This window comes from Ceraceosorus guamensis, assembly GCF_003144195.1.
Source record: "Ceraceosorus guamensis strain MCA 4658 unplaced genomic scaffold IE81scaffold_181, whole genome shotgun sequence".
Taxonomy (NCBI): Eukaryota; Fungi; Basidiomycota; class Exobasidiomycetes; order Ceraceosorales; family Ceraceosoraceae; genus Ceraceosorus; species Ceraceosorus guamensis.
This window is the reverse complement of record NW_020290176.1, coordinates 1-11777: the sequence shown is the minus strand read 5'-3', so window position 1 is coordinate 11777 and position 11777 is coordinate 1. Positions and strand designations below refer to the sequence as shown.

Genomic DNA, 11777 nt, shown 5'->3' with positions numbered 1-11777 from the left:
CCCCCCCCCCCTCCTCAGTCTTGCATGCGATCCTCTCCAGATACAGCCAGCGCCTCATCTACACTTATAGTGGTATCGTCTTGATCGCCGTCAACCCCTTCGACTCTCTCAATCTTTACTCTCCCGAGATCATTCAGGCCTACAGCGGTAGACAGCGTGGTGAGCTGGAGCCACACTTGTTCGCCATAGCCGAGGATGCATACAGATGCATGGTGAGGGATCGCAAGGATCAGACGATTGTCGTCTCGGGTGAAAGGTGAGCGTATGCGAGCGCATATATTCGCCTTTGCAGACTTGGCTGACGTTGACCACGCTCGCAATGGCTGTAGTGGTGCTGGTAAGACTGTATCTGCGAAATTCATCATGCGCTACTTTGCGACTGTGGAGGATCCGGACAGGCCAGGTGCGAGGAAGGCCGCTGCGACCAGCGCTGCCAACAGCGGACAGCCAAATGGTGCCAGTGCGAGTGGCATGAGCGAAACGGAAGAGCAGATCTTGGCTACCAACCCCATCATGGAAGCGTTCGGCAACGCAAAGACGACCAGAAACGACAATTCGAGTAGGTTCGGAAAGTACATCGAGATCCTTTTTGACAAGAACCACGAAATCGTTGGCGCCAAGATTCGAACTTACCTCCTCGAGAGGTCCAGATTGGCCTTTCAACCCACCGAATCTGGCGAGAGGAACTTCCACATCTTCTACCAGCTTTGCGCCGGTGTGCCTACTGGCGAGCGCAAGGATCTCGGGCTGGACGATGCGTCCAAGTTTCACTACCTGAATCAGGGAGGCAATCCAGTCATCGCAGGTGTGAACGATGCGGAGGAGTTCAAGGCCACGCAAAAGGCTCTCAGCACAGTAGGAGTCACCATCGAGCGACAGTGGTCCATCTTCAGGTTGCTCGCTGCCTTGCTTCACTTGGGCAACGTCAATATCACCGCTACGAGGACCGACGCGATGCTCGCGGATGACGAGCCATCTTTATTCATCGCGACGCGCATGCTGGGCGTCGATCTGAGCGAGTTCCGCAAGTGGACTGTGCGAAAGCAGATCGTCATGAGAGGCGAAAAGATCGTCTCGAACTTGAGCCAGGCTCAGGCCATTGTTGTTAGAGATGCCGTCACCAAGTACATCTACACGTGCTTGTTCGACTGGCTTGTTGAGCAGATGAATGACAGTCTCGCTCTCGGTAGCGGCCACTCGCGCGACACCATGATTGGTGTGCTCGACATGTGAGTCCAAAGGTGCTTGAATTCGCAGCGCACACGCACTCGCTGACGCGAATCCTCTCATGCTCTCAGCTATGGCTTTGAGCGTTTCAAGGTCAATTCATTCGAGCAGTTCTGCATCAACTACGCCAACGAGAGGCTGCAGCACGAGTTCAACCGGCACGTCTTCAAGCTCGAACAGGACGAGTACGTTGCGGAACAGATCGAATGGACGTTCATCGACTTTGCAGACAACCAGCCCACGATCGACATGATTGAGGGAAAGCTCGGAATCTTGTCTTTGCTTGACGAAGAGTCGCGACTCCCGTCCGGGTCAGACGCTAGCTTCCTTCAGAAGCTCTACACACAGCTGGAAAGACGGCCTGAGCTCAAGAACAGCTTCAAGCGACCTAGGTTCGGACAGTCTAGCTTTGCGGTCTGCCACTACGCTCTTGACGTGACGTACGAGAGCGAAGGCTTCCTGGAAAAGAACAGGGACACTGTGCCTGATGAACATCTCGCTTTGCTCGGAAACACAAACAATGCGTTCCTCAAGGAGGTGCTAGAAGCAGCTACTGCTCTGGCGCAGGCAGCAAAAGAGCCACCTCCGGCTGCTCCTGCTGACGCCAAGGCCCCGCCTGGACCCCGTCGCTTGGGCGGTGGAGGCATGATCAGGAAGCCTACCCTCGGATCTCAGTTCAAAGCCAGCTTGGTCTCGTTGATGGCGACGATTGAAGCCACAAATGTCCACTACATTCGCTGCATCAAGCCAAACGAGGCCAAAAAAGCCTGGGGCGTCGAGCCGCAGAATGTGCTCGGGCAGCTACGAGCTTGCGGTGTGCTCGAGACCATCCGCATCAGCTGTGCCGGCTACCCCTCCCGTTGGACCTTTGCAGACTTTGCTGAGCGCTACTACATGCTCGTGCCCTCGTCGAAATGGGACATGAGCACGATGGCCAAGGTGCAAAATCTGGCCATTACCATTCTCAGGAGCACCATCCAGGAGGAGGACAAGTATCAGATCGGTCTTTCAAAGATCTTCTTCCGCGCCGGTATGCTTGCTCACTTTGAGCAGCGCCGCGGCGATCGTCTCAATCAGCTCGTCACGCTCATCCAGAAGAATTTGCGCCGCAATCATCAACGCAAGCGTTTCCTGCAACTTCGCGATGGCACGGTCCGCCTGCAGACCTGGTGGCGCATGGTGTCTGCCAAACGCTACGTGGACAAGCTCAGGCGCGATAACGCCGCTCTGCGCATACAGACAGCTACGCGAGGTTTCATTGCGCGTCAAAGGCATCTCCGCATGCTCAGAACCGTCGTGGCCATCCAGAGCATCGCGAGAGGACGAAAGATTAGGTCGACTTTTGTCGGCGACAAGCAAAATTTTGCGGCGACTCGCCTGCAGAGCTTGCTGCGCGGAGCGCTTGTTCGCCGCAAAGCTCGTGCAGACACGAGAGGTATCATTCTGTTGCAGAGCTTGCACCGCCGTCGCCTCGCCAAGAGGGAGCTGGTTGGGCTGCGAAACGAAGCCAAGTCTGCCAACCACTTCAAGGTCATCTCTGGTCGTCTCGAGAACAAGGTTGTCGAGCTTACACAAAGCCTCCAGTCTCGCACCAAGGCGAACAAGGAGCTCAGCAACAAGATCAGAGCGCTCGAGGAGCAGGTCAAAGCCTGGCAGGAGCGACATGGCGAACTCGATTCGCGCGCTCGCGGCTTGGAAGAGGAACTCGCCAAGCCCACAGTGGCAGCCGCCGAATTTGAGACACTCCTTGCAGAGAAGAGGGACATTGAGGCACAGCATTCGGCCTCGATGAGGCGCGTCGCGGAGCACGAAGCCAAGGTTGCCCAGCTAGAGGAAGAGCTTCGCGTTCAGGCAAAGGAGCTGGAGGCGCGCCAGACTGCACTTAACAGCAAGGGCAAGACGTCGGACGAGGACTCGGCCACGATCACCAGCCTGCGCAACGAGGTCAGCACATTGCGAGCAGAGGTCAACAGGGCCAATGCATTGGCGACGCTGTCCAAGAATCAACAACGCATCGAGAATGCTGCGCCACCCGTGTTCAACATGGCCACTGGCAAGGACGGCTTCCAGTCTCAGGGAAAGAGACGTGCTCGAAGACACTCCGAAACTGGACCTTGGCAAGACGGCGTTGCCGCTGCCCACCCCGACGATCAGGAAATGTCGGCAGTGAAGCGAAGCGTCGCGCACGCCAACAGGCATGTGAGCATGGCATTTGGGCCAGGCCAAGGCCCTCGTGCCGAGGAGTTCGACGAGGAGGCTGCAGCTCAGGATCAGATCATCGCTATCCTCGAAGATGAAGAAGGCCTGGATCGAGATGTGCTCGACACGATGATCCGCAACCTCAGACCGCCAGCTCCGAGCATCCAGAACCCGCCTTCGCCCAAGGAGGTCTTCTTCCCTGCGCACGTTGCCATCAGCTTGCCCGTCAACGAGCTGTGGAAGTACGGCATGATCAGGGAATCGGAGAGATTCCTGGCCAACGTCATGCAAACTGTTCAGCAACACGTCATGTCGTATCAGGGAGAAGATGCTATTGTTCCTGGCATCTTTTGGTTGTCCAACGTGCACGAGATCCTCTCCTTTGTTTGCATTGCCGAGTCGGACATGCTGCAGGGTATCGGACCGGGCATGGATGGCGCCGCTCGACCTTTCGAGTGGGGCGACTACGAACGGCTCGTCACGATCGTGAAGCACGACTTGGACAGTCTAGAGTACAACATCTACCACACCTTCATGCAAGAGACGAAGAAGCGTCTGCACAAGATCGTCGTGCCGGCGCTCATCGAAAGTCAGAGCTTGCCCGGCTTCGTGACCAGCGACTCGGGCGGTCGGCTATTCAACCGCTTGATTTCTGGCGCTTCTACCCCTGCTTACACCATGGATGATATCCTCGGTATCCTGAACAAGGTTTGGAAGAGCCTCAAGAGCTACTACGTCGAGCCAAGCGTTACCAGCCAGTGTATCAGCGAGCTGCTGAAGCTGATCGGTGTCACCGCGTTCAAGTGAGTCGATCCTCGTAAAGATTCGAGGAGCGCCCGCCCACCACTGATGAATCCGACACGTTGGTGGCCCACAGCGACATTCTGATGAGGAGAAATTTCTGCAGCTGGAAGCGCGCAATGCAAGTCCAGTACAACATGTAAGTTTCACGCACCGTCTAGACGCAACGCGCCTCCCGCTGACACCCTGCCTCCTGCTTCTTGTTGACAGCACGCGATTGGAAGAGTGGTGCAAATCGCATGACATGCCGGAGGGTACTCTGCAGTTGGAGCACCTGATGCAGGCCACCAAGCTGTTGCAACTCAAGAAGGTAGGTGCGGTGCGGCAGGGTCTTGCGTCGACGCTAAATGCTCATGCGTTCAATTTGTCAATCCGCAGGCAACGCTTGGCGACATCGACATCATCTACGACGTGTGCTGGATGCTCACCCCTACTCAGATCCAAAAGCTGATCAGCCAGTACTCTGTGGCGGACTACGAGGTGCGTCGGCGGACGCGAGACCATTCCGTTGTTGACGCGATCAAATGCTGACCAGCTCGCGACGCATGTCTGCACTCAGAACCCCATCTCTCCCGAGATCCTCAAGGCTGTAGCTTCTCGCGTTGTTCCCGGCGATCGCAATGATCACCTCCTGCTGCCGCCCGAAGTTGACGAAGCGTGAGTAAGAATGCAGGGGTCTACACTCAATGGATCGTGATTGAACATATTGCTGATCTTATCACCACCATCAGTGGACCGTTCGAGATTCCTCTACCAAGACTAGTCACCGGTATCGAGACCTATTGTCCCGCGTATCTCAATGTTCCCGTTCTCAAGAGGCTAGCAAGTTGCGTCGCGTGAGTCACCAGACTCCATTGACGTCGCTCGCAGGACGAGCCCCGCCGCGAGCTTCTGCGTCCCCTTTCCGCCCCCATCGCTTTGTCTCCATGCTCCTACCGACCTTATTGATTATGATTGCTGGGCTCTAGGCGGCTCAATCAGTTGCTAGGCATCATCGAGCCGGACACAGATGGATTCTAAACGTTTGTGTGCCCGCTTATCCGCACCCGTACCCGCACTCGCCACGTCTTTTGAGCCCTGAACCGAAAATCACGCGCACACGAGGGTCGACAGTGAAATGTAAATCGCTTTTAGAGCACATTCACGATTGCTGGATAGGGGCATCAGGCGTGCCACCACGATATCGCCCTCCTGGTACTGCACGTATGTAGTGTAGGCCTTGTCATGGCCAGAACAGGGCTCACAAACAAGCCTCGATTGGCGGTGCAAGCACAAATTTGAATCTGACAAGAGCGCGCCCGACAAGATGATCGTGCAGCTGGATCGTGCCACGTGGCCCAGGCTCCGTTCGCGCCCGCCTCCAAGGACGCGGCACTCGGAGGCGGCGGAGGACGAGTGTCAGCCAGCCAGCCCTGCAAGCAGCTATACGCGAAGGTGGCGCGCGAACGCACGGGCGCACGTATGCGCCCGCAACGACGCGAAGATGCGGCCAGCGGGCACTCTGACGGTCCTCCAGCTAGGCAGCTGTTTGGGCCCAGCGAGCGGCGTGCGCACGAGGCAAGCGATACCGTACCGCGCACGCAGGCGCGGCCAAGCGTGCAAGCGGCGCGAAACAGAAGAGCACTCGTCAGACTCGGGGCTGCTTGCTGCTGCCGCTGCTGCTGCTGCTGTCCAACGCTTCTTGCCTGCTTGCCATAGCTGATGCGTGCGTGCGCGAGCCAGCAGCGTTTGGAGGTCCTTCGTCTTCTGCTCGCGCGCGCGGCCCGCGCTTGGTCGGTCGGTCGAGGGTCAAGTCGACGCTTTGCACGGCTTACATTCTTCCACCGTTCCCCCCTTCACCTTGTTGGTACACACCTCCTCCCATTCTTTCCCACAAGTCATTGCAATCATGCAGCCATTTGTGACTCGTCTCGCTTTGCGCGCACCGCGCAGCGGCCTTAGACAAGCTCGCGGCTTGTCCACCGTCGCAAAGGCAGCTGCTCCTGCTGGTGAGTAGAAGCGGCGCGGATTTTAGTCGGGCAGTGTTCCACGAACAGGGGGACCGCTTCGTCTTGGCCGCTATAATGTGAAAAGCAAAGTCTCATGTGCGGCATTGAAGAGCTTGGCTGACAGGTCTAGGTTACCCCCTCTGCTTTAGCTCGCCCCGCTCTCAGTCAAGCGACTCGTGCAGCCGCAGCCGCTCCTGCCATCCCCAAGATCGCCTCCGCTGTCCAAAGTGAGTATATCTCTGTGCGCCCGCCCTGATTTGTGAATAGGAAGTATCGAAAGCGGGATGGCATGGTGTTGTTATGATCATGGGCTGCTTTCGCTAGCCTCTGGAAGGACCTTGTTCCATCAGAGTCCCCGCGCACAGTCGTCGAGTATATCATGATGCAAAGACTTACCCATGCCGCCCTCTGATTTCCACAGCCCGAGGCATGGCCAAGACTCCAGATGCATCCTCCGGCAAGGGCCAAACTGGTCAAGTCAAGGTGGGCAATCTCAGCGAGGAAAGACATCAACGCATACATTGATTGACACATTTCATTTCACGAACAACAGGCCGTCATTGGTGCCGTCGTCGACGTCTCCTTTGACAGCGACGAGCTTCCCGCTATTCTCAATGCTCTCGACGTTCAGGATGTCATTGGTGGCCAGCGCCTCGTGCTCGAAGTCGCGCAGCACCTGGGAGAGAACACTGTCCGCGTGCGTAAGCGTAGAGGTAACGATGTGTTTTCACGACTGCAGCGCTGACTTGGCCCGCTCTACCTGCATCGACAGTGCATCGCCATGGACGGTACGGAGGGTCTCGTCCGTGGCCAAAAGGTCATCGACACTGGTCTCCCCATTCAGATCCCTGTCGGACCTGGAACGCTCGGCCGTATCATCAACGTCATCGGTGAGGGTATTGACGAGCGTGGCCCAGTCAAGGGAGCCAAGCTCTCGCCCATCCACGCCGAGCCTCCCGAGTTCATCGAGCAGTCCACCGAGGCCGAAGTCCTGGAGACTGGTATCAAGGTCGTCGACCTCCTCGCTCCTTACGCTCGTGGTGGAAAGATTGGTCTCTTCGGCGGTGCCGGTGTCGGCAAGACTGTGAGTGAAGGGCTGCACTAGTTGCGCGACCTCGACATCCCGCTGACGACCAGGTACGCCGATCTCGCAGGTGCTCATTCAAGAGCTCATCAACAACATCGCCAAGGCACACGGTGGTGTCTCCGTATTCACTGGTGTCGGAGAGCGTACTCGTGAGGGTAACGACTTGTACCACGAAATGATCGAGACTGGTGTCATCAACCTGGAGGGCGAGTCCAAGGTGGCGCTCGTGTTCGGTCAGATGAACGAACCTCCTGGTGCACGTGCCCGTGTCGCCTTGACCGGTCTTACCATCGCAGAGTACTTCCGTGACGAGGAGGGTCAAGACGTGCTGCTCTTCATCGACAACATTTTCCGTTTCACCCAGGCTGGTTCAGAGACCTCGGCCTTGCTCGGTCGTATCCCCTCGGCCGTCGGTTACCAGCCCACCCTCTCCACGGACATGGGTGGTATGCAAGAGCGTATTACCACCACCAAGAAGGGATCGATCACCTCCGTGCAAGCCGTCTACGTGCCTGCCGATGACTTGACGGACCCTGCTCCCGCCACCACCTTCGCCCACTTGGACGCCACCACCTCGTTGTCTCGTGGTATCGCCGAGCTGGGTATCTACCCCGCTGTCGACCCTCTGGACAGCAAGTCTCGTATGCTTGACCCCTCCATCGTTGGACGTGAGCACTACGACGTCGCCACTGGTGTGCAAAAGATCCTGCAAGACTACAAGTCTCTGCAAGACATCATCGCCATTCTGGGCATGGACGAGTTGTCCGAGCAAGACAAGCTCGTCGTCGAGCGTGCTCGTAAGATTCAACGTTTCCTCAGCCAGCCGTTCGCCGTCGCATCCGTCTTCACTGGTATCGAGGGCAAGCTTGTGCCTTTGAAGGACAGCGTGCGATCTTGCAAGGAGATTCTCGAGGGCAAGCACGACAACTTGCCAGAGGGAGCTTTCTACATGGTCGGCGCCATTGAGGACGTCATTGCCAAGGCTGAGCAGATGGCCAAGGAGAACTAAGCGGGAAGGAAATCGGATAGATTCACACACAAGTCTTCAGCGCTAGCCTGATTCTTCCTATCTTCGCCCCCTCCCCTTTCCTTGTTCCTCCGCTACACTGTTTTTGACCCAAGCAAGCGCAAAACGATCCAATAGCCAATAAAATGTCTTGACGCTCGACCATTTCCATCTCACTGTCGTGTCTATCTAGTCGAAGCTCTGATTCACGACTCTGCGCACACTCGACATGCCCGCAGCGCAGCAAAAGCGCCAACTTGACTACGGCCTCCTATTCTCTGCCACGCTTTCAGCGCGTGCGCAGCAGGTTTCTTTCGCACTTGCGCTCATCTCCTCGAATCAGGCGTAAGTGTTCACGATCTGCACGCACGTATCGGATCGCCTTCATTCGCATCACTTGGGACGCACGCCGCGAGCGTCATCAGGCGCGTGATCCAACTTTCACTCTGTGCTCCAACTTGCGCTCCGACGGTGACCCTCATGATCAGCATGTGCATGTGGGACGGCAACGCCCAAGAACGCCCACGCGCGGGCATGTATGGAAGCCTCACATTCGAGACTTGCTGATGCTCTTTCCATACAGGAGCTCACGACCAGAGAATGAATAAGCGCTCGATCACAACTGACTCGTGAACAATCACGAATTGAGCAACAGCTAGGCACGGAGTTCGCGCAGTCCCAGTCAGAGTAGGACCGACAATTCACGCTCACGGTACACCTTGATCCACATCACCGTCCGGTCCCCCTGTTGGCTGCGAGCTGGCATGTGCCGCGTGCTACTCAAGACTATATACGTGCTACAGTACCATCATCAGCTCATCATGACGCCCAATCAACGCCGGCGGCGCGGCGCGGGCGTTCATCTTCGCCGCTCCACTCAGCCCCTTCGAGCCGATGGATGCGCGATGGAAAATCGCGAGCGCAATGCCATGCACTCATTCCATCGTGCACATTCATTCACCCACCATCATCAAGCTTCGGCGGGCATCATGAACATGCGCCCTTTTTCCGGTGTTGCTCATCCGTGCACGCACTCTGACTCACTCGACTTGACCTTCGCGCAGGGCGTCAGGTACGGGCGTGTCACTCGGGGCCCTGGACGACGCCGTGATTGGGTGCGGCACAGGGTATTGGGAGAGCGAGCTGGAGTCGAGTCGCGAAGATGCAAATTGCTCTCCTTTGCAATGTCTGGTCGGGTCATGGGCTCAGACGTGTTCATGGGGAGGGGAAGAGGGGTAAGATGCCACAAGACGGTCCCAATCGAGGCTGGTCTACAGCTGCAACCCACTCACGGTGGACGCTTTTCTTCAAATGCTTTCTGATGAAAGCTTGGTCACCCACACGTCGAGCTGTAAAAAATGAGCACAATTAGAATGTAGAGCCTCCGTAGGCTGCCGCGACCACAGATCGTCCCCTTTACCCCATCCGCAACGTTCGAGCAGGCTCTCGATCATACTCCCAAGTCTGTTGACTGTACGCGCTGTCTCCAAAGCTGATCACAATCTTGTCTGCTCGGCTGTAGATTCGCCGCCCCAGGCTTCCAGTTCCACCATACAGAGCTGTGCTCATCGATCCCGCAAGCATTCTATACGGATCTGCGCCTCACACTCTTTGGTCTGACAGCGACTGGCTCGCTTGAGAAGATCCGCCCATCTTCATCCAAATTCTCGCCTCGCATCATATTGGCCTCACTCAATCATGCTGCCATTCTCCGTCGCCCTCCTGGGCGCCCTACTGTGAGTGGAGACGCTTGCGCAGAGCAAGATGGCCTGCTGTGCTCTTGATGACGGGCGAGGGCACAAAGTGCTGACTAGTACATTCCTCGATTCGGCCTCTGCAGTGCAATTTCGGCATTTGCCGCTCCGCATGGTCAAGCCAATATGGAGCAGACCATGCAAGGCTTCGTATCCGACCCTGCAAAGAGGTTAGATTTGCGAATCCGCGCTCCGATGACCGTGGTGCTAGACACGCCTCAGACCCACGGCAAGCACAATGGCGTGTGGAGAGGCAAAGGTTGGGCAAAGCAGCAACAGACCATCGGAGCGAATGTCTCTCCTGATCGTGATGGTGGAAAGGTGCACGCGGTGGATACGACGATGAGCAACCATGCACCTGGTGCCCACGATAAGCAGCATGGTCAAACGTGGGCGGTCATTAAACAAAGGAGTCTGCCTCCCAAAGCAGAAGCACGTATTGTACAAAGGGCTAATGAAGGCGGCGCAGCGCAGGACGCCCGCCTCTTCTACACGCCTCACGCTTCGCCCCCCGTCCTTCGCGGTAGAGGTTGGCGAATGGGCAAAAGGAGCATCCTCACTTCTGCACCGTCCCCGGCGCGAGTGGAGAAGAGGGCTCATTTCGAGATGATTTCTACCGAAACTTTTGATCCCAGAACCAGCACCAACAATGGCGGGCCGACGAAGCCTAAGAAGCGCTCCATTTCCTCCTCCGACGCAAGTGCGAAAGGTTCGCCTTTGAAGCTGTTCAAAAGGCTATTTGGCGGACTGCAGCAACATTACGACAAGGAGGCGGTCTTGTACGCCATGACGCAACCTTGCGAGTCCAACAACAGCATTGCTAGAACTTGCAGACCTGTGACCGAGTACAAGGGAAAGGTGCTCGGTTTCCAGGATACGCTCGATGCGGCTCAGGAGGTGCTCAATGAGCAAAAAGCCGAGGCAGCGGCAGCCAAAGCCGCCGCGGAAGCCAAAGCCAAAGGGAAAGGGAAAGGAAAAGCAAAAGGCGCAGGACCGGGTCCGAGCAAGGGTGGTCCAGGAGGAATCAAAAGACGTGATCAGCCCGAAATGATTGATGACGTTCAGATTTTGTCGAGCATGAAACGACGGGACGATTTTGCGCGGGCACGCCCAGCTTCCAGTCTTGAGAAAAAGGCGCACCTCGAGACGATTTCCGACTCGGCGGCGGCGCACGATGCACGATCGAAAAGGAGCGAGCTGAGGCTATCGAGACGATCCGATGAACATGATCATGACGCTTTGCCAATCACAAAGTTGTTGAGACGACTGACCAAACCGCCAGGCTTGGATTTTGACGCCATCCGATACTCCATCCTTCCACCTTGTTCCTTGTTCCCTTACTCGACCAGACAAGCGGTATGCAGACCCGAGCTGACCGACGCATCACGTTCGCCTCTCGGCTTTAAAGATACGTTGAGCGTCGCTCAACAAGTTCTCAATCAGGAGAAAGCTCGAGCTAGAGCTAGAGCTGCTGCAGCTGCTGCCAAAGCCAAGAATAAGGGCGGATCGAAGCCTTCGCCTGCAAAGCGGCCCGTCGCAAGTCCCAAAAGAGGACCTGTGGCGCCGCATGCAACTCCACGAACCAAACGTCCAGCGAAGCCTCCTGCGAGACGACCAGTGACTTCGCCGGCCGCGTAAGCCTGCTAAGCGATCAGAAAGGTCAAGCACCCTCAAATTCGCCAGTCAAGGCAGGGAAGGGGGATTGTGGGGGGGGG

The 11777-nt window shown here is 56.8% G+C and overlaps 4 protein-coding genes across 4 annotated transcripts in view; all 4 read left to right on the top strand.

The window, feature by feature from the left end:
- The window catches only part of IE81DRAFT_73943 (myosin V), a 7335-nt gene extending 2143 nt beyond the window's left edge, over positions 1-5192 (top strand). Inside the window, exons 2-9 of the mRNA XM_025517593.1 lie at positions 19-256; positions 330-1229; positions 1299-4229; positions 4304-4366; positions 4438-4537; positions 4606-4707; positions 4787-4884; positions 4959-5192. Of these exons, the coding sequence (XP_025365981.1) occupies positions 19-256; positions 330-1229; positions 1299-4229; positions 4304-4366; positions 4438-4537; positions 4606-4707; positions 4787-4884; positions 4959-5067 (4541 nt within the window). The 3' untranslated portion in view covers positions 5068-5192. The remainder of the gene's footprint in view (positions 1-18; positions 257-329; positions 1230-1298; positions 4230-4303; positions 4367-4437; positions 4538-4605; positions 4708-4786; positions 4885-4958) is intronic.
- An 873-nt stretch (positions 5193-6065) lies between these two features.
- IE81DRAFT_327112 (ATP synthase F1, beta subunit) lies at positions 6066-8470 on the top strand. Its single transcript, XM_025515012.1, has 6 exons — positions 6066-6215; positions 6365-6442; positions 6637-6698; positions 6769-6912; positions 6988-7299; positions 7370-8470. Exons 1-6 carry the CDS (start codon positions 6116-6118, stop codon positions 8309-8311), a joined length of 1638 nt encoding a protein of 545 aa, XP_025365980.1. The 5' UTR covers positions 6066-6115; the 3' UTR covers positions 8312-8470.
- Positions 8471-8958: 488 nt separating this feature from the next.
- IE81DRAFT_73758 (hypothetical protein) lies at positions 8959-9818 on the top strand. Its single transcript, XM_025517591.1, has one exon. It carries the CDS (start codon positions 9073-9075, stop codon positions 9628-9630), a length of 558 nt encoding a protein of 185 aa, XP_025365979.1. The 5' UTR covers positions 8959-9072; the 3' UTR covers positions 9631-9818.
- On the top strand, positions 9819-11763 carry IE81DRAFT_73759 (hypothetical protein). The gene is made up of 2 exons (XM_025517592.1): positions 9819-10044; positions 10149-11763. Exons 1-2 carry the CDS (start codon positions 10007-10009, stop codon positions 11698-11700), a joined length of 1590 nt encoding a protein of 529 aa, XP_025365978.1. The 5' UTR covers positions 9819-10006; the 3' UTR covers positions 11701-11763.
- The last annotated feature ends 14 nt before the right edge of the window (positions 11764-11777 follow it).

Bases quoted from the DNA above. Each gene is read 5' to 3' on its own strand.
- IE81DRAFT_327112 (XM_025515012.1), top strand. From the start codon at position 6,116: ATGCAGCCATTTGTGACTCGTCTCGCTTTGCGCGCACCGCGCAGCGGC. The intron at 6,443-6,636 runs GTGAGTATATCT...TGATTTCCACAG, and splicing joins GATCGCCTCCGCTGTCCAAA to CCCGAGGCATGGCCAAGACT. The intron at 7,300-7,369 runs GTGAGTGAAGGG...CCGATCTCGCAG, and splicing joins GTGCCGGTGTCGGCAAGACT to GTGCTCATTCAAGAGCTCAT.
- IE81DRAFT_73758 (XM_025517591.1), top strand. From the start codon at position 9,073: ATGTGCCGCGTGCTACTCAAGACTATATACGTGCTACAGTACCATCAT.
- IE81DRAFT_73759 (XM_025517592.1), top strand. From the start codon at position 10,007: ATGCTGCCATTCTCCGTCGCCCTCCTGGGCGCCCTACT. The intron at 10,045-10,148 runs GTGAGTGGAGAC...CGGCCTCTGCAG, and splicing joins GCCCTCCTGGGCGCCCTACT to TGCAATTTCGGCATTTGCCG.